Genomic DNA, 19,257 nt, shown 5'->3' on the forward strand with positions numbered 1-19,257 from the left:
TTTTGTCTTTTTTTTAATATACAGATTCTTTTCATGACCATATTCAACAATATTCTTGAAATCAGTACTGAAAGGCTGCATTTTGTTTCCTTTTTCTCTCTCTATTTTCTTATATATTGCGGATGTCTGGACATATCTGCTGAAGATTGTCTGAAACTCATATGGTACGATGTAGATGAGAAGAATTTGTGACTAAGTGAAGAAAACTGTTGCACAGAGATATTTTCATATACAGTACCGATCAAAATTTTGGAAACATTACTATTTTTAATGTTTTTGAAAGAAGTCTGATATGATGAAAAGTACAGAAAAAAATGGTTATAATTTAAAATAATGGCTTTCTATTTTAATATACCTAAAAATGGAATTTATTCCTGTGAATGATTTCTGAAGGATCATGTGATGCTGAAGACTGGAGTAATGATGCTGAAAATTCAGCTTTGATCACATGAATAAATTACACTTTAAATTATATTTAAATAGAAAACAAATATTTTAAATTCTAATATGTCAATATTCAATTTTTTTCTATTTGTCATCAAATAAATGCAGCAATAGAGACTTCTTTCAAAAACAATAAAAATTGTAATTTTTGCAAACTTTTGACCGGTACTGTATAAGCCAGTCTCTTATATATTTAGAGAAGAATATGTTCTGTGGTTGTGTAGACACTTGTTTTTTATTGTACAGTATTAGTTTGAACGGTTTAATTTGTGTGTACATTGGACTTCCTCACAAGCTGCCAGTATGATGTCTTGAAGGTCATATGAATTATAAAGTGTTTTTGTTGAGTGTGATGAATGTTTATGTTTTGGTAGAATATGTTGATTTTAAGACATCTATGAAAAAGTGACTATGGTGTATTTTAGAAGAAAGATGAACAAATGTGTCAAACTGCTCAGCGTTGGAATAAGTGCACTCAGTATTGAGAGAAGTTGGTTTGTGTCATTGACACTGCATGCAATCATCTAAAGTATACAAAAGTCCCCCTAAAATTGTGTCATTTCAATCAAGAAAATAAAGTTGAAGCTTCAGGTCACCAGTGTTTGAGAAAAATAAATTGTGATTTAAGGGAACGGCATGAGTTCATTGTTTTAAAACCCATTAGGTAAATGTGTCAATCAGTTATTCCAGAGGATGATTTACTCGCGTAGTATGTGGACTTTGTTCAGTGATCTCAAACACTCACTGTTTTATTAGTGACAGCTCTGATGAAGTTGAGCGTATAAAAGTTGTTTGTTTAATCTGATCTTTTTCCTATCAGACTTCAAGCAGTAATTGATGCATTACAGAGAACTGCTCATTAAAATGACAAACCGCTCAGACTGCCTGAAAACCGTCAATATTATGCAGCAGATACAGTGAAGGCTTTGCTGCGGATGTAAGCGGTATCCCGAGTTTTTGGCTTGAATGCAGTGAGCAAACAAGCGTGCCATTGTGTCTGTGTCCTCTCTGAGTTGTAAACCCTCCAGAAAAACAGACTGTCTGTTCAAAGCAAAGCTCTGTGAAAGCACAATGTTTGCCTTGTACAGTCACACACATTCCTGTGTTGGGTAATTGTGCCCGTTCAGGGTCACCTTGAGCTCATACGGACACTAGACGCACCTTCAGAAATGATAAGAAGGCAACATTAGGCTTGTGCAGTGAATTCGTCAAGTTTTACAGTATAGTTAGTGGTAATATACTAATGTGACCCCACAAAACTTGTATGACTCAAAAGTCATAAGTGAGTAAAAAACAAAAGTCTTTCCTGAGTATGAGTAAAAATTATATATTTTTTCTTTTATGCCAAAAATCATTAGGATATTAAGTGAATATCATGTTCCTTTAAGATGATTTGTAAATTTCCTACTGTAAAAAATAATTTAAAAAATTAGTATGAATAGTAATTTGCATTGCTAAGGACTTCATTTGGGCGATTTTCTCAATATTTCATTTTTCTCACCCTCAGATTTTCAAATGTTGTATCTTGGCCAAATGTGGCCAATCATAACAAACCATATATCAATGGAAAGCTTATTTATCAGCTTTCAGATTATGTTAATTTAACCATATGACTGATTTTGTAGTTCAGGGTCACAAATGTTCGAGAACTGCTTCAATGAGTCGCATCATTGGTCCTAAAAATAAAGACACATAACATGACATAACATGTGCCTGGTGTTTTGTTTTAATGTAATGGGTTTTTGCTGGCTTCATGAAGTAAATTTCAGATTTTTTCAAGACCTTTTTAAGACAAACTGTCACACCGATCACAAGTTCAGTATGGGGTACCGCAAGGCTCAGTGTTAGGACCGTTGCTTTTCACCCTGTATATGCTACCACTGGGAGATATCATTAGGAAGCATGGCGTTAGTTTTCATTGTTATGCTGACGATACTCAGCTCTATATTTCCTCACGCCCTGACGAAACCTACCAATTCACAAGATTAACAGAATGCATAGCTGATATAAAAAATTGGATGAATAGTAATTTTCTGCAACTTAATTCAGATAAAACTGAATTTTTAATTATTGGACAGAAAAGCTCCACAAGTAGTAACCGAGAATACTGTCTAACACTTGATGACCGCTCTGTCAAGCCCTCGTCGTCAGTGAGGAACCTGGGTGTGCTCTTTGATACCAATCTTTCATTTGAAAGCCACGTTTCTAGCATCTGTAAAACCGCATTCTATCATCTTAAAAATATATCTAAATTACGGCACATGCTTTCAATGCAAAATGCTGAACAGTTAGTACATGCGTTCATGAGCTCAAGGCTAGATTATTGTAATGCTCTACTGGGTGGTTGCCCTGTTCGCTTAATAAACAAACTCCAGCTAGTCCAAAATGCAGCAGCTAGAGTTCTTACTAGAACCAGGAAGTATGATCATATTAGTCCAGTTCTGTCAACACTGCACTGGCTCCCTATTAAACATCGCATACATTTTAAAATCTTGCTTATTACTTACAAAGCACTAAATAGTTTAGCTCCCCGGTACTTAAGCGAGCTCTTAACGCATTATACTCCATCCCGTCGATTGCGGTCTCAAAACTCTGGCCAGTTGATAATACCTAGAATATCTAAATCAACTGCAGGCGGTCGATCATTTTCCTATTTAGCTCCTAAATTGTGGAATAGTCTTCCTAGCATTGTTCGGGAAGCAGACACACTCTGTCAGTTTAAATCTAGACTAAAAACACATCTCTTTACTATGGCATACACATAGAAAATTTTTAACTTTCATTATTCAAATCAATTGACTGATTGTTAGGCTGCATTAACTAGGTCAGCCGGAACCGGGAACACTTCCCATAACACCTGATGTACTCGTTACATCATAAAAAGAGTGACATCTACGCTAATGTTAGTCTCTCTGTTTATCCCGAGGTTTATCCCGGATCTGGGCCCTGTCCGGATCGGATGGTGGACCTGCCTGGACATGACCAACGCATCCTGGAGTGTCTGCTGAGCCGTGTCAAATGGTGTCTCCTCCGAATTTGCCTCACTGGCATGACTTGCTCAAAACCCGTCTTCGGCGCAATAATTCCGATCTTTCATGTATTCATACTCTTGTGTAATCGACGCCCCATCCTAAATAAATCTGTCTCTTCCGTGATACCCTGAAAATTTTGAATAATCCGATCTAATATGATTTCCGACCTGTAAGGTTGCCAGAATAATAATCTTACACGGTGTGTTAATAGGCCAGAGGAGAACTGGCACCCCGACTGAGTCTGGTTTCTCCCAAGGTTTATTTTTCTCCATCACGCCCTGATGGAGTTTCGGTTCCTTGCCACTGTCGCCTTTGGCTTGGCTTGCTCAGTTGGGGACACTAAAAATATGATTAAAGTTATTCAACTTATTATACAAATAAAATGTATGAATTAGGTCTTATTTAATTCTATAAACTATAATACTGATCTGCCAACATTGTCGCTATATGATAAATTAAAATAAGCTGATAACATCACTGTTTTCTCCAGTACGACTGTACAGCCAAATCTAATTTTGTCGCAATATTATCCTGTTTGACACTGTGAAGCTGCTTTGACACAATCGTGATTGTAAAAGCGCTATATAAATAAAGTTGATTGATTGATTGATTGACAAAGTAAAGAAAATATAAGGAATAAACTGAATTAAACACATTACGCCATATGTTTTCTAAATGTTATTGTCTAGGGAGAAACAGGCCTTGTATTAGCAATGATTTAAAAGGTTTAAAGTTCAACTGCGAACATATCTCCATTACATTTTAGTTACTTTTACAAAACCATTGCTTATGGCTTTAATACCTCTGCTACCAAACACTATGAAAATAACTTTTACTTTTCCTTCTAATCACACTCAAATGTATTGATGTTCTACCTCAGTATTTTTTACTTGTTTTCCAGTGCAATAGTCTAATGATTTTTAAATCAAGGAGCATTTACTTGAGGGACAAAAATAAATAAGATCTTTCAGGCTTTTTTTTTTTTTTTTTTACTTGATTCAAAAATAAACAAAAACATGTTTAAGCATTGATTTGATTGAAGCATGATTTGAGTCCAAAACCAGGACTTCATATAATTTTGCATCTCAAGTAAATGTACAGTATTTTGATTTTAGGATTGTCAGATATTTGTATGGGAAAACAAAACAAAAATACTGAGAATGATATTATGCAGCGCATGCAACATTTAATGCCACTTTATGAATTTAAGACTTTCTGCTGATTTAAGACCTTGATCTAAGGCCATCATTTGTAGAAGCAGGAAGTAAGAAACCCTGATTTACGTTTGTTTTTAATATTCTTGATGAGGAAAAACGACACGACTAACAATTCAGACAAAGTGAGTTTTCATTTATTAAACATTAATAAATAACATTTGAAATACCACAGTAAACATAACGTTAATATACAATTCTTCAATAAATAAGTCAGATAAATTCATACAATGTTATTTACAGATGTTAACACTCCAACCAAACTTGCACACAAAACGAGAATTCATCAGTGCACGGATGGCAGGGAATAATTTCACAAGAATAAAAATGTTAACAGTTCAAGTTTCTGCACAGAAATATTTTGCAAAATACCAAAGAAAGTTATTTACATGTGTGCCTGGCAAACCCACACGTGACTGAAGGAGAGCAGCTCTCTTGAATCAGTGCAGGGATTTGCTCTGTGCAAAACTGGTGCTACATATTCCAGCTAAAATTATCAGTTCAACTACAAACTATGCAAACATATATCTCAACATCCAACATATTAATATAAATTACAACCTGCTAATGAGCACTGATGGCTCAGACACCATATAGTTCTTCAATTCGAACTGCTTGCCATCAGGTGCTCTATCAGCTCCACGATCTCCGGAGCGCATGCGTCCCGGGCCACGTCCAAAACATTGGCTCCTTGGTTGTCCTGGTGCCTCAGGTTTGACAGCGGGGCCAGGTACTCCACCACGTCCCAATTGCCTTCACGGATGGCGATATGGATAGGCAAAGCGCCGCTGTGGTCAGGGACATTGACAGAGGCGCCGTAATCCACCAAAACTCGCAGTGTGTCCAGGAAACCCGTGCGGGCTGCATCGTGCGTAGGGGTCACGCCGCACCGGTCCTGGATGTTTGGGTCAGCACCGTGGTCCAGCAACACACACGCTACACTGGTGCAGCCCATCATCATCACCTACAGCACACCAAACATCTCACTGAGTGCTTTACAGCTGATAACCAGTGGTGAAAAAATGTCTTGGGAAGCTAAATAATCTGACCTCAGAAATGTAAATTATCCCATAATTTACTCACCTTCAAACCATCCTAGGTCACCAGGTGTATGACTCTCTCCTTTCAGCCAAACACATTCAGAGTTATATTAAAAAATATACTGGCTCTTCCAAGCTTTATAATGGGAGTGAATGGTAACTTGGATTTTGAAGCCCAGAAAAAAAAAAGTGCATCCAGCCATCATAAAAGTAATCCATACAGCTTGAGGGTGTAAATAAATCCCTTCTGAAGTGAAATCATGCGTTTGTGTTTTTAATATTTATAACTGTATTATCTATAAGTACTGGCTTATAAATTTGGTTATAAAAGTTATAAACACAGATATTTTTCTTCCACAAATGCAGAACTTCAAAAGGCCTTTATTAACCCCTGGAGCCGTATGGATAACTTTTACAATGGATGGATTGATATTCATTTTTGGGCTTCAAAATCCAAGATCATTCCCATCATAAAGCTTGGAAGAGCCAGGATAATTTATTAATATAACTCCAATTGTGTTTGACTGAAAGAATAAAGTCATCTACACCAAGGATGGCTTGAGGGTGAGTAAATTATTGGATAATTTTTGAGTGAACTAAACCTTTAAAGCTATGCCAGTTCTACCATTCCTGTTTAATAAAAAAAAAATCGAGTAGTTACATTACTAGCTATTTAGTTCCTGTTTTTATACTTTTATGTTTAGTTTTACTTTTTGATGTGATTACTGCATTAATTCGATCATTGCATTGCTCGGCAGAAAAGTAAATAAACGTAATGAATGACAGCGGTCATTATGACATCATCGCAGTCAGATGCACGGCGCAAAAGGAAAGCGAAACAAATAGTAGGAATGTGTTTCGTGTATTATGACTTTTATTGCTGTAAATGAGTAACTCACCTGCAGTGCGGTTTTCCCGAACTCATTGAGCGTGTCCGGTTCGACCCGGTGATCCTGGAGGATCCGCCGAACCGCGTCCACATTCCCCCGAGCCGCCGCCGTGCTGAGACTCTTCCCGCAGCCGAACCCGTCAAGAACCATCATCTGAAACACCTGGACGGACACGAACCAGTCACATAAGATCGGATCTGAGATAAACCCGAGGAAATAATTCGGTGATGCGGAACATTAACGCGGATCTATCTGAGAACTGGATAAATGGAACTGAGAAACATCCACATTGACGTACGAACGACATTTAACACGCTTACCTCTACTTTGCTGTTTCTGGATGAGTGACCGTTGGCTGTTTATCTGTTTACAAAAATACGTCAAAACAATCACATATATATGCTCGGTTCGCGTTTGCGCCTTTACATTGCGCGCTTGATCGGCAACAGTGCTGCATGACGACAAGCACACTTCCACCAATCAGGAGCCACACACGCCAACGCGGCTACCATAACTGGACAAAAGGGAGGAGTGCTGATAGGCGTTGCTACAGTATCGCCGTGGTAACTGCGTCAGCGACCAATCAGAATCTAGCGCGCAGAAGGCGGGCGATTTGAGAAGGTTTATTTGTAAACTGTAGCGTTCATTCACTGAGTGTGTGTTAGTGTGCGTGTGTGTGTGGAAAAAAGAGCGGGCCTTTGTGACGGTCTACACAAGACCCAGAAATATGTCAACAACAGGAACAGTCACCACATTTATCAATAATTTCAAGACAAATATATTCCATTTATTGGAAAAAAAATGATTGACAACATATTCCATGATTTGGTGCAAAAAGCACTACATACATTGTGACTGAAATGTTTGTTATGTTTACATTCAGGGTAAAATTAAATGAAATTCTGACAGGATAAAATCGACTAAAAACATAGACATAAACATTACATAAACTTATTTTTCCTCAAAAAAAAAAACAATTTGATGTGCAAGTCATGTACGTGTCTGCAGTCCACATCAGTTGTTTGTCCTGAGCTGGTAATCTGAAAGCATACACAGATATAAATACAGAGATTAAAACATCATTCTTCATTTTGACATCTGCTCCATTGCAAAACACAATCTTTTAGGAAAAAAAACTGCTTTATGGGACAATAAATATACAGTATTCTAAGTGCAGGACATTTAAAGGTTGCTTTTTTTGGTGCTATTTGTAATAAATTGTAATTATATGGCAAGGCCTGGGAATTTTGTTTACTAGTATTAATTATTATTATTATTTAATATTATTATGTTTATTCATTTAATTTAGTTTTGTGCTGGTCTATCAGTGTTTTTGTTAAACTGATTGAGCTAGTGTATGTTTAACATTGTTCCTTGTTTGTGTGAATAAGAAAACCTACTAAAATTTAATTACTAAAAAACCTGGTTTGTTAAAAATATGCAAAACCATTTCCTCACCTCCACTCTGTGTGATGTAGCGGACCCACGGCAGTGCCTGATAGCCACTCTTCTCAATGATCTTCATGTATCGTACCTTATAAAAAATATATATTTTTTATTTCCTGAGACACAAGCTCCATAACTGCTCATAAAGCCTAAATTAGATTTAAGCAGACCATGTTTAAAGAACACATGCAGACATCCCATCCTGCAAAATCCCCCCCCCCCCCCCCCCCCCCGAATACATTGCATTACAACAGAATTTTATATTATATTATATTATGTTCATGGTTGCACCTCGCAAACTTGATCGAAATCAGTGCTGCATGACGACAAACACACTTCCACCAATCAGAGGCCACACGCGCCAAGACGGCTGCCATAATTGGACAAAAGGGAGGAGTGCAGATAGGCGTTGCTACAGTATTGCCAGGTGGCAACTGTGCCAGCAACCAATGAGAATCTAGGTTCTTCTCAATGATCTTCATGTATTGTAGCTTTCAAATACAATTTTTCACAAGTTCCATAACTGATCATGAAGTCTTACATAAGATCTTAAACAGACCGTGTTTAAAGAACACGCGCAGACATCCAATCCTGCAAAAACTAATTTCCGGGAGATGGCACAAACCAACCCACCCCTTTAAAGAATATTGCATACCTCAGAATTTTATATTATATTACAATATATTGTATTATTATGTTCATGGCTGCCCCTTTACATCGCACACTTGATCGAAAACAGAGCTGCATGACAACAAGCACACTTACACCAATCAGAGGCAACACACGCCAACACGACTGCCATAATTGGACAAAAGGGAGGAGTGCTGATAGGTGTTGCTATAGTATCGCCATGTGACAACTTCGCCAGCAACCAATGAGAATCTAGAGATATTCTCAATGATCTTCATGTATTGTCCCTTTCAAATAAAATCACATTTTTCATATCTGAGTCACAGTTCCATAACCGATCATAAAGTCTTACATAAGATCTTAAGCAGATCATGTTTAAAGAACACATGCAGACGTCCAATCCTGCAAAAACGAATCCCCCCCCAGAATACATTGCCCCAATGCATTACTACTTTATTATATTATAATAAATCATATTATATTATATTATTAGTGCTGTGAAAGTGATATAAAGTGTGAATAAAAGGACATGAACGCAAGTGGTCACAGGCGAATCATTTAAAACGCAAAATAATTCCAGTTAAACAAAACAGTAGTGTCTTGACTGACCATTTGGGATCATATCACTAAAAATGCATCTCAATACTGGGTGAAAACAGGGCTTCTGTCTCGCACACTCGATTTTTGGGATATTGTATGATTTACAGGTATCAGGGCACTATCAATATGCAAATGGATTGTCTGCACATGAAACATTTGACACAAGTAAACCGAGTGATAACGCATATGCAAATGCCCATGCAAAAGTCATACACACCTGTATGCCTGACACTGTGAAATATGGGATCTCAAACTTGACGGTGATCGGAGGTTTTCCCTCTTTTTCGTCATTTTCAACACTTGGCAGGCCGAAGTGGGCACGCATGAGAAACTCCTTCCCACCCTGTCAATGGACACAATAACAGAGAGACAAGAGAGAGTCTTTTTGAACAAAGTGCATGAGAATCTGAAATAAACAAATGACAATGGTCTTCACAAAACAACATCTTATGACAGAAGAGCTAGGCATCAGTAAATGGTTCCTTACTGGGAAGGATTTAATGCTCCACACCACCCAGTTCTTTTCCGGAACGTATTTAGCATGACCTGTGCTGGTTTTAAACTTGGGAGAGTCAGCATCACTCGGCACAGGCACACGAATCTCAACATTATTGGCTACAGACTGCTTTTTAAATTGTCCTTTGGCCTGAAATACAAATAGAGAGAGAGGGGGATTCACACATGGAAAGTCAGACTACATTTCTACATTAGCTGAACAATGCAATAATTTTTTTTTTTAATTTAAACTCGGAATATCTCCAGTATGGTGCAATGAAGAAAGTTTTGCTGACAAACCTTCACCATGATCTCCACTCGACTGTGAGAGAACTTCTCAATAACTGACTCTATCCAAATGAGTGGCTTTACCTGCAGATGAAAGACTGATAAGGTTAATAAAGAGACTTTTGCAACACTACACACACAATGGATATGATCAACTATGATGATCATGTTCAAAATGGTAAAATGGATGTTCTCCAGTTGGATTGTCTAAAGTGCCCCTATTATTGTATTTTAACACTTTCCCCAACAAACACAGAATTTTCTGTCATTTATGAGAAAACGCTTCCAAAATAGTAACAAACCTATAGAAATAGAGCGGCACAAAAAAAAAAAAAACAGAACAATGTCTAAAAGCTGCTATGTGAAAGGATAAACAGCAAACAAGCTAAAAAACCCAGAACTAAGTTTTTTAAAGAAAATGATACCTCAGTTGTGCTCACTGACATTTTAGGGCAGTCTGAAGTAACAAAAAAGAAGGCGAGAAAACGCATAAGCCAGCTGCAAGACATTTACTGAGCGTGCACGTGTGTGCCTGTGTTTGGATAGATGATTTAAGTGGAATTAATTGTGTATGCATTGTTATTATATTGAACTGCCATCTTAAACAAAAACAACATTTTGGGATTTTATTCAACTGGGCATGGGTATGCTGTGACCTGTATTTAATTTTTTACTGTAACAGATATTCTGTCCAAACAAACAACACGGGAGTGGGAGGGAACGGGAATCATTCTTCTGGGATTGGGACGGGAATTTTCCTGTTTTTTGTGGGATTGGGATGGGAAAGGATTTTTTTTTGTGGGAGTGGTACGGGAGTCGTTTGAAAATCCATTCCCGTGTCACCCTCTAGTCCTTTATGTAGGTTCAAGGAAGGAAGGAAGACGACTGAAAGATGACTCGTTTTAGCAGTTCAGAATCACTTCTTTCTTTTGAGACAATAACTCCATTAATCTGCATTTTGACCTTCGAAACATTGCAGACCTTTAACATTCACAAACAACTCTACTGCACACTACATGAAAGGGAATAAAACAAAAAAATCATAATAGGAGGACAATCTGTAAGATCAAATCGAACAGCAGCCTTTAATAAACTCTACCACAATTTTTTTGTGAGTTTGAGAGCAAGTTTGGTTGAAGTGCATGCTGTATCAGTCACTTCATGAAAAACAGCAAAAAATTGGTCAATTGCATGGTATATCTTCCACAGAGGAAGATAAAACAGGTGTGTAGGCGACAGAGATAATAAAAAAATGTTTAGTTAGCCACTGATGTACTGGTGCAGGAGCCTTACGTGTGTGTTGATACGGTATGACATGAGCTCCGACTCTCCGTCAGGTGGGATGAAAGAGATGGTTCGGTCACCTTCGAAACGTGACAGACGGACACACTGATGAAACTTCACATCCTCCATTGTTACAGTCTTCCCTTTGTCTCCTGTGCACACACAACACGTTATTTTCAGGACTGAACTCATCCTGCACAATACACTTAATGAATTCAAACAGCTTAGTTAATAACGGCTGATTCGTACGGCCAGTGAGGGCGAACAGCACGCGGTCGTTGAGGCCCAACCTGAGCTCTGGCATTCCTGAGAGCATCGTCTTCAGCTTGATGCTGCCCACGATATCACTGCTCATAACGCTGCCGTTAGCATTCACCTAAACACACACAAACATCTTTAAACACTTAAGGAGACTAGATGGGTGCAAACATAAAACATTGATTATTGATCATTTGAAATGATTTTAAAAAGATACTTTAAATGTGAAAGTAAAACTGCCAGTAGGTGGCAGCAAGTCACTTTTAATGAGTGAGCCATGCCTTGCATCCTAAATAGTACGTGAGATTAAAATAAGTGTGTCCCAAAGAGTATGCCAGTCCCTGAATGGTCTACTATTTCCGGGAGATTTTCAAAGTGTGGATCCCTGCACACTTTAACAGCTAATATTGCCCACAACCTATTTCTCTTTGGAGTAGGATTCGGTTCAGCAATATAAATAGAAGTTAAGTGTTCAAAAACGACAAAATGTGTGTAAAATGTATGTGCACAACCGACAGTTAAGTAGAGAGGTTTAGATAAAGGGGTTTGATTGACTAATAATTAACATTTAAGCTGACAAAAATAGTTATTTCATGTTATCCATGTTATATTTAATCTGCAATATATTTAATCTGCTTTAAAAGCATATACCTGTTTTTAAATTGCAGTGTGTAGTATATTAGGGGTGTAAAAAGACTATCCATAATGTTGTAAAAGAAAGAATTTAATAATACACAGAGTACTTACCAACATGATCTTCATTTCAGAGAGAAATAGTGAAGGTGAATGCATATACAAATAAGCTCTCATTATCAGCCCGCCCTGATAATTTCATTGGTCCGAACAGTTTCTTTTCGGGCATAATTACTCCTCTATGGATCAAGTCCAGACCGAACTGCCCGAGCTCAAATGTTGTGGGCGGGGCTTGCATCCAGGCTACGCTTTCACTGCATGATTTTCGAAATGAGCACTAGTCTAACCTACTAGACTACATCACGTAGTGTGTGATATATATTGTACACCCCTAAAGAATCACCAAGAAACACCTTCCTCTGTGAAACACCTGCTGAAATTCAATTAAAGGAAGATGAAGTAACTCACCAGCACATTAATGGACTCAATTACGTCGATGAAAACTTCGTTCTTCTTGTATTTAATGCCCTCTGATCTCCAGGACACTGCGTTGGTGACTGTAGTGGGCACTTTGGTTTTGGTCACCTCAAGTTTGTTACCCTGCTGAGTGATGTACCTAAGAGGAAGACCATCAACACACAGGAGGTCACAGATCTGCAGGAAATTAGTTTCTTCATGACCGAATAAAGCAAACGGGTCTTACTCCTGAAGAATCTTGCTGTCCGTCGTCTGCGGGAATCCAAAGTCCATGAGCTCGTCGAGCAGCTCGTACACGATAACAAAGTTATCCTGAATGCTCTCTTCCTCCAACTCCTTGAAATACTCAGTGAACACCTGAAGAGGCCGTGAGAAGTGTTTGTTTCTTAGCATGTAATTCAGACCTCGCTTGGAGAATTAACAGCGGTAGTTAATGAACGACTACGAGTCGGCTTACCTCCACGAGCTTATACAGAAAGGCATACACCAAAGATGCATTAGAGTTCTTGTTGGTGGTGGCCACCACTGATTTTAATGGCAGGTTAAGTTTAAACGGGTACATTGGAAATTGATACACAATTGAACAGCATTGAAAATTCAACATATACCAACAAAACACAAGTTGCATCCCAAATGACGCACTATACACTACGGACTATGCACTTATACACTTATGCACTATGCACTTAGCTGCCTTATACACTATGTACTATGCACTTATAGACTATGCACTTATGCATTTTTACATTATGTACTTATGCACTCAACTGTGTAGTGTATTAATTTTCTACGTTTTTTTTGTCATTCATCATCTGAGTCTAATGCCTCCCCCCCACGTAATTAAAGCTATGACAGTCGAGTCAAGTGTCCAACATTCCACATGTTGTTTTTTCAGTTAATTAAGTACATCAAACAGGTATTTAAAGTTATACTACAAATCGGTATAGAATAGTGCATAAGTATGCAAATTGAGACACCCCATACATTCTAATTGACACTGGTTATTTGGAATAACTTTATCTTTCACAATCAGATTGGGAAGTTTGTGATGTAAAGGATACAGTACAGATTGCTGTGCTTGATCCAGAGGAAGTGGACGCTGCCATGTGACATCACAGGACAAACAAGCCCCTCCTCTTCCTGTTGCATTAGCAGGTTGAAGAAGTGGTCAATCTCGGACATGTCAACATCGCCTTTGTAGTTGCGGCATATCAGCACCTGATGGGAAGACAAATTGGGAAACGTGACATTTGCATCAAACTACGGCAGATAGATTTAGTTTCATCATTTATGATCTTTATGACCCATTTCTTGAGTGATGTCATCTACTCCACAACAATAGACATGCTGTATTTAGAACCGCATACTAGTATACTACTCCTACTACTTTTACCACATCTTTCTATGGCAAAAAATAGTAAGAGTTGTATGCGGTTCCTAATTTAGCCACACTTTTTATATGTGCTAATACTCCTTCCTCTTTGGGAAGGAAATGACGTTTGCTCATGTCATGAACTGTAACACCTCTATGCTGTTCAAATAGGGCACATCTTCAAAATAGGTTACTATCATATGACATTAAATAATTAAACACTATGTCGCCAATAAAGACTGATGTTGTTATAGTCGTTTGAGTAGACAGCTGTATAAATGCTCAGATTATTATAAACAGCGACTCATGAACACCTATTTAAATCGGGTTAATTTTAATATCACCTATAGAGTCGGTCGTAATAAGTCCTAATTACCTTCCCCTTCAGATCCAACACGAACACAGCTGACGCAGACATGCTCTAAAGTTAATCAAATCACCTGGATCAGTGTTGAACACGGTTAAATCAGTTTAAAGTAGGTACAGTTACATTCCCGTAGTTAGCGGAGAGTTATGAACTCATCACCAGTTCCTTTTCCTGCACGGTGCGCGATGACGTCACACACAGCGCCAGGTAAAACATTACCAGAGATCACGTGACAGCCGAGCAGCCCCGGTAGAGGGCAACATCAAACCACGCTCATCAGAGAAACTTGAACCCTTAAGGCATGCAAACGCTGCTAAAGCATAAATGTATGCAAATGCTTTATTTTCTATAATTATTTTGTGCAATTACTAAATAATAATATAATAATTGTTGTGGTGTTTATACAGTGGAGGCTACAATTATAAGACCACCTGACAGATCAGAAAATATGTGGAATTTAAAAAAATGACCTTTTTTGCCTCCAAAACATTAATTAATTTCATAATGTTCATGAAACATGCAGATGGTTGCTCTGAACATCAAACATCAGATGTCGTACTGTTTTTATGCACTTTAACTTTAATATTTGTCCACCTTTTGCAGCAATTTACAGCAGCACATCTCTCTGGCATAGTGTCGATATATTTCCTCTGATAACACTAGCGTTATCTCATCCCTTCTGCAACTGAAGCCAAAGGCTTTCCTTTGAATGGACAATAGATCTGTCCAGTTTAGCCTATTTTCCAACTTGCCCCAAATGTGCTCGATGGGAGAAGTTGGATTTTGAGAAGGCCAGTACATCATTTTCAATGTTCCAGCAGATTCCTTCCATCGCAGGGAGTTCCGGCAATAGTTAGAAGACTGTTTTGGGTCATTGTCCTCTTGGAAAATAAATCCAGGACCAATAAAACGACTCCCAGATGTTCTAATAATTTTGGCCACGACTGTAGATTTTATGTTGTGATATACCATTGATTCTTTATCACTGATATCTTATGATTATTACACTTTCTAACCCTTTCCCCCACTGACAAACACTTCTACACTGTAAACCATTTTTTAGAAAAAAAAGTGACCTGGTTGCCTTAAAATTTTGAGTTAATACAATGAACATTTTTTTGAGATTTGACAACCTTTATTAAAATATTATTAAAAGATTGTCTAAGCATATTGGGTAATTGTGCGTGTTTTATTTCTGATGATGCAGTGAAACATGCCAAATTGTGCTATTTTCATGATTGATCAAATTTTTTATGTTGTTCAGATACAATAATATTTTGAGTTTCTATTTATTAAACACATTTCCTTCATTGTATCAACTCAAATTTTTTATTTCAATAAACTCAAAATTTTAAGGCATCCAGGTTACTTACTTTTTTAAGTTAAACCAACAAAATGTTTTTACAGTGTAGCAAACTTGATGTGTAAAGTGTGAGTAAATGTGATTCTACGCAACCTTAGTGTTCCTGTTAGACTTCAGCTGCCTTTGGGAAGGAAATATGATCTGATCTCATGGGATTCAGTAACAAGCACATAAAATGTCCTCATTGTCTCGTGTCCAACAGCAACTCATTCAAACATTCATCACACATACAGACAGTGGCCCAGTGAAAGTATTGATCCCTGTGTTACTACACCATCAGCTCCAGGAAACTGTTTCTGTTTTTAACTTATCCAGTTATGAATGTGTTCTTATCTTATTAAAAATAAAAACAATAAAACTGGACAAGAAGAGCATATTAAACAACACTGTCTGAGCACATCATTAGATACAATAAAACAAGAAAATTAAGACTTATTAAGCATTGTAATTCATTGAGGCAAAGTCATATATGGAAATGAAAAAATATATCACAAATCACAAACAGAAATTACACTGAAAAGGATCCAGTGACTTCTGCATGGCAATTACATCTCAGTTTATCATCATCATAAAAACACACACACACACACACGTTTGTTTTTGTAAAAAATTGGGGGACATTCGATAGGTGGTTATTATACCGTATAAACTGTATTTTCTATCCTCCTACACTGCCCCTGCCCCTAAACCTAACACACACACACACACACACACACACACACACGCGCGCGCACACACACACACACACACACACACACACACACACACACACACACACACACACACACACACACACACAACCCCTAAACCTACCCATCACATGAAACATTCTGCATTTTTACTTTCTCAAAAAAAAAAAAAAAAAAAAAAACTCATCCTGCATGATTTATAAGCCTTTTAAAAAATTGGGACATGGGGAAATGTCCTCATAAGTCACCCTCTCCTGTAATACCTATGTCATACCCATGTCATTATACACATTTGTTTCCTGATATGTCACAAAAACAAACACACACACACACAAGACACACCCTCCTGCAGCATCACTGTTGTGGGGTGAGATGTGAACTCAGCCCACAATGATGACACTGACCAATGAGATCTTAAGAATGAGAATACTCTAAAGTTCTGAGCTGCTGATTGGATGCAGCATCATCATTCACCTGCTCACTGTGGATAATAGGCCTGCAGGATGACTGGACTTCTGTGCTTCTTTGAATAATCTACAATGTTTTGCATCAATCTAAATTGGTTGAACATGTGACAGCACCAAAAGCATTTTTGTGCTCCACAGATGTAATGGTGGGCCTGCAAATATGCAACTCATGCTCCTGCTCTTTTATACAATGCATTTTATGAATTAAGAAAAACACAAGCAATTTATTATAAATGAGCAACAATAATAGAACAATTTCAAAGTTATCTGGTCTTTAATATCTTGTGCAAAACGCTTGCACAAAAACGTCATTTATTCATTGATTTGTTTTTTTTACTGAAATGTCCCCTTAATGTTTTCCCTACATGAAATGGGGCCTTTTAAATATTCAGAAATAATGTTTTCATCACTTAATGGGAACATTAGCAAAATGTGACATTTTGTTAGCTGAACATTTACCATAAAAAATGTGGTAACACTATTTTACAGTGTCATTACCGTTGCATATGCTACATGTAGTTACTATAGTAATAATTATAAATTGTGCATAATTGTATGCGACTAACCATAAACCAAACCCTAATCCTACCCTAACCATCCAGTAAGAATTTAGTTAGGCCTATTTAATAATATCATATTACAGTGTAATAAAGACACATTAAAATAAAATAATCTAACCAAAAATGTTTTGCTCAGCGGAAGTGCTAATAAAACCATATAACAGAATCTTAAATAAACATGGGTCTAAGTGTGGTAATATAAGTGAACGCCACACCTGTGACAGTCATGTGTCACTGTAAGCATTTCTACACAGCGAACACAAAGACTGTCGTCATGTCCTGTTGAACAGCATGCCAGACATTAGTGAACAGATACTGTGACGAAACACAATGTTCTGCTCAGCATGTCCCATCCATCATCATGTAAAAGCATCTGAAACTGCTGGAATCGATGATTAAATACTGTAAAATGAGAGTGAATGTCCAGGCACGTGCTAATAATTAGCTCATGAAATATGCAAAGACGAGTGGATGTGAACGGCTGGACAGAACAAAAGCTACTATCAGTGCTTAATAATTAATGAATATGGAAGGGTTAAAGTTCAGGGATGGTAATGGGTTGTGGCTTAGGAGCGAAATATTATAGTCTTGATCAGGGACGCCGCCGGGGTGGGGTTGAGGTTAAGACATTTTAACAAGCACTTTTGAGGCCCCCAGAGATCGGTTTTATTAGTGGTAACAGTACTAGTAGTCATGTAATCGGAATTATAAATGTATACAGCTTATGGCTTTTTATGGTTTATTTGTGCATTCACGCTAAAATTACTCCGCTTTGGGAAGGGAAATATGCAGGTCAGGAAGGTTAAGGTGACAAAGTGACTAAGAGAAAATGAGAGATGATGAAAATGAGAAGCATGCATTTTGCTATTCAACACAGATATACATATGTATAATTAAATTGCAGACAAAGAGCTTGCTATAGGTTGGCTGTGGTGCGGTAGTGGGCCCAACCTTATGTTCTTTCTTAGGGCCCACTCCAGTTGCACTGAACCTGACAATGAAATGTCTCATAAACATAATCATATGTTCTTAGAACTTAGAATGTTCTCTGAACGTCAATATTTTTCTTGGTTATATGAAAGGTAAGGGAACATTCCATTTGTATCATTCTGCAAACATTATAGGAATGTTACTTTTGAATTTTCTATGAATGTTCCGAAACAAGTAGTAACACCTTCTCTGCTGGGGTTTAGTCTTTTTTGAATGGCTTCATTGAAAAGGAATTGGAGTCAAATTTCAGCTACTGGAAACTTTTGGTACTGCACCTAATATCTTACTGAAAGCTAATTTTTTGAAATGTCAAACTCAGATTTGGAATACAGCTTGTTTAGATTCATGCCTTTGATTTTTATTTATTTATTATTATTTAAAAAAATATTTCATATAAAAATTGAAAATGGTATTTTGAGCATTTTTCATAAAAATAAATGTAAAATGTATACCTTTTTTCAAGGTCACTTTTTTTTCACTTCAACAATAATCTGCCATGTGTCATCTTTAAAAGAGACCAAACCCAAGCCTGTTTTCTAAAGCATTCGAGATTCCATGCTCAAAAAGTGAACAAATGGATTATAAACTACATCAGAAATATAATATAGTATCATAAAATCCCCTAAGATAAGAAATGTTACATAAAAATATTATTTTATGCACTATTATTTCAAACACCTGAATAAAAAGGCAGAGTGAATAATAACAGAACAACAGA

The 19,257-nt window shown here is 37.3% G+C and overlaps 2 protein-coding genes across 3 annotated transcripts; both read right to left on the reverse strand.

Annotated features, from left to right (window-relative positions):
* Nucleotides 1–4,805: 4,805 nt before the first annotated feature.
* cdkn2d (cyclin-dependent kinase inhibitor 2D (p19, inhibits CDK4)) lies at nucleotides 4,806–7,245 on the reverse strand. Of its 2 annotated transcripts, none has more exons than XM_067458818.1 (3): nucleotides 6,941–7,245; nucleotides 6,630–6,782; nucleotides 4,806–5,654 (listed from the first exon to the last, which is right to left on the reverse strand). In XM_067458818.1, exons 2-3 carry the CDS (start codon nucleotides 6,771–6,773, stop codon nucleotides 5,292–5,294), a joined length of 507 nt encoding a protein of 168 aa, XP_067314919.1. In that variant the 5' UTR covers nucleotides 6,774–6,782; nucleotides 6,941–7,245; the 3' UTR covers nucleotides 4,806–5,291. The 2 variants fall into 2 exon arrangements, with proteins under 2 accessions (XP_067314919.1, XP_067314921.1); XM_067458820.1 differs by having other exon boundaries at nucleotides 6,630–6,817.
* A 137-nt stretch (nucleotides 7,246–7,382) lies between these two features.
* ap1m2 (adaptor related protein complex 1 subunit mu 2) lies at nucleotides 7,383–14,652 on the reverse strand. Its single transcript, XM_067458817.1, has 12 exons — nucleotides 14,480–14,652; nucleotides 13,793–13,949; nucleotides 13,189–13,256; nucleotides 12,958–13,088; nucleotides 12,723–12,870; nucleotides 11,613–11,739; nucleotides 11,373–11,515; nucleotides 10,092–10,163; nucleotides 9,784–9,942; nucleotides 9,514–9,639; nucleotides 8,079–8,154; nucleotides 7,383–7,660 (listed from the first exon to the last, which is right to left on the reverse strand). The coding sequence occupies exons 1-12, from the start codon at nucleotides 14,519–14,521 to the stop codon at nucleotides 7,635–7,637; spliced, it is 1,275 nt and encodes a 424-aa protein (XP_067314918.1). The 5' UTR covers nucleotides 14,522–14,652; the 3' UTR covers nucleotides 7,383–7,634.
* Between the last annotated feature and the right edge of the window lie 4,605 nt (nucleotides 14,653–19,257).

Source organism: Pseudorasbora parva, chromosome 12 (genome assembly GCF_024679245.1).
Source record: "Pseudorasbora parva isolate DD20220531a chromosome 12, ASM2467924v1, whole genome shotgun sequence".
Classification (NCBI taxonomy): domain Eukaryota; kingdom Metazoa; phylum Chordata; class Actinopteri; order Cypriniformes; family Gobionidae; genus Pseudorasbora; species Pseudorasbora parva.

What these genes read in the sequence shown, in the direction of transcription:
- cdkn2d (XM_067458818.1), bottom strand. Translation starts at nt 6,773, where the DNA reads ATGATGGTTCTTGACGGGTTCGGCTGCGGGAAGAGTCTCAGCACGGCG. An exon ending in TCGGGAAAACCGCACTGCAG is followed by an intron (nt 5,655 to 6,629) that starts GTGAGTTACTCA and finishes GGTGTGCTGTAG; the next exon opens with GTGATGATGATGGGCTGCAC.
- ap1m2 (XM_067458817.1), bottom strand. Translation starts at nt 14,521, where the DNA reads ATGTCTGCGTCAGCTGTGTTCGTGTTGGATCTGAAGGGGAAG. An exon ending in TGTTGGATCTGAAGGGGAAG is followed by an intron (nt 13,950 to 14,479) that starts GTAATTAGGACT and finishes TCTTCCCATCAG; the next exon opens with GTGCTGATATGCCGCAACTA. An exon ending in CTACATCACACAGAGTGGAG is followed by an intron (nt 7,661 to 8,078) that starts GTGAGGAAATGG and finishes GTATGCTTTCAG; the next exon opens with ATTACCAGCTCAGGACAAAC.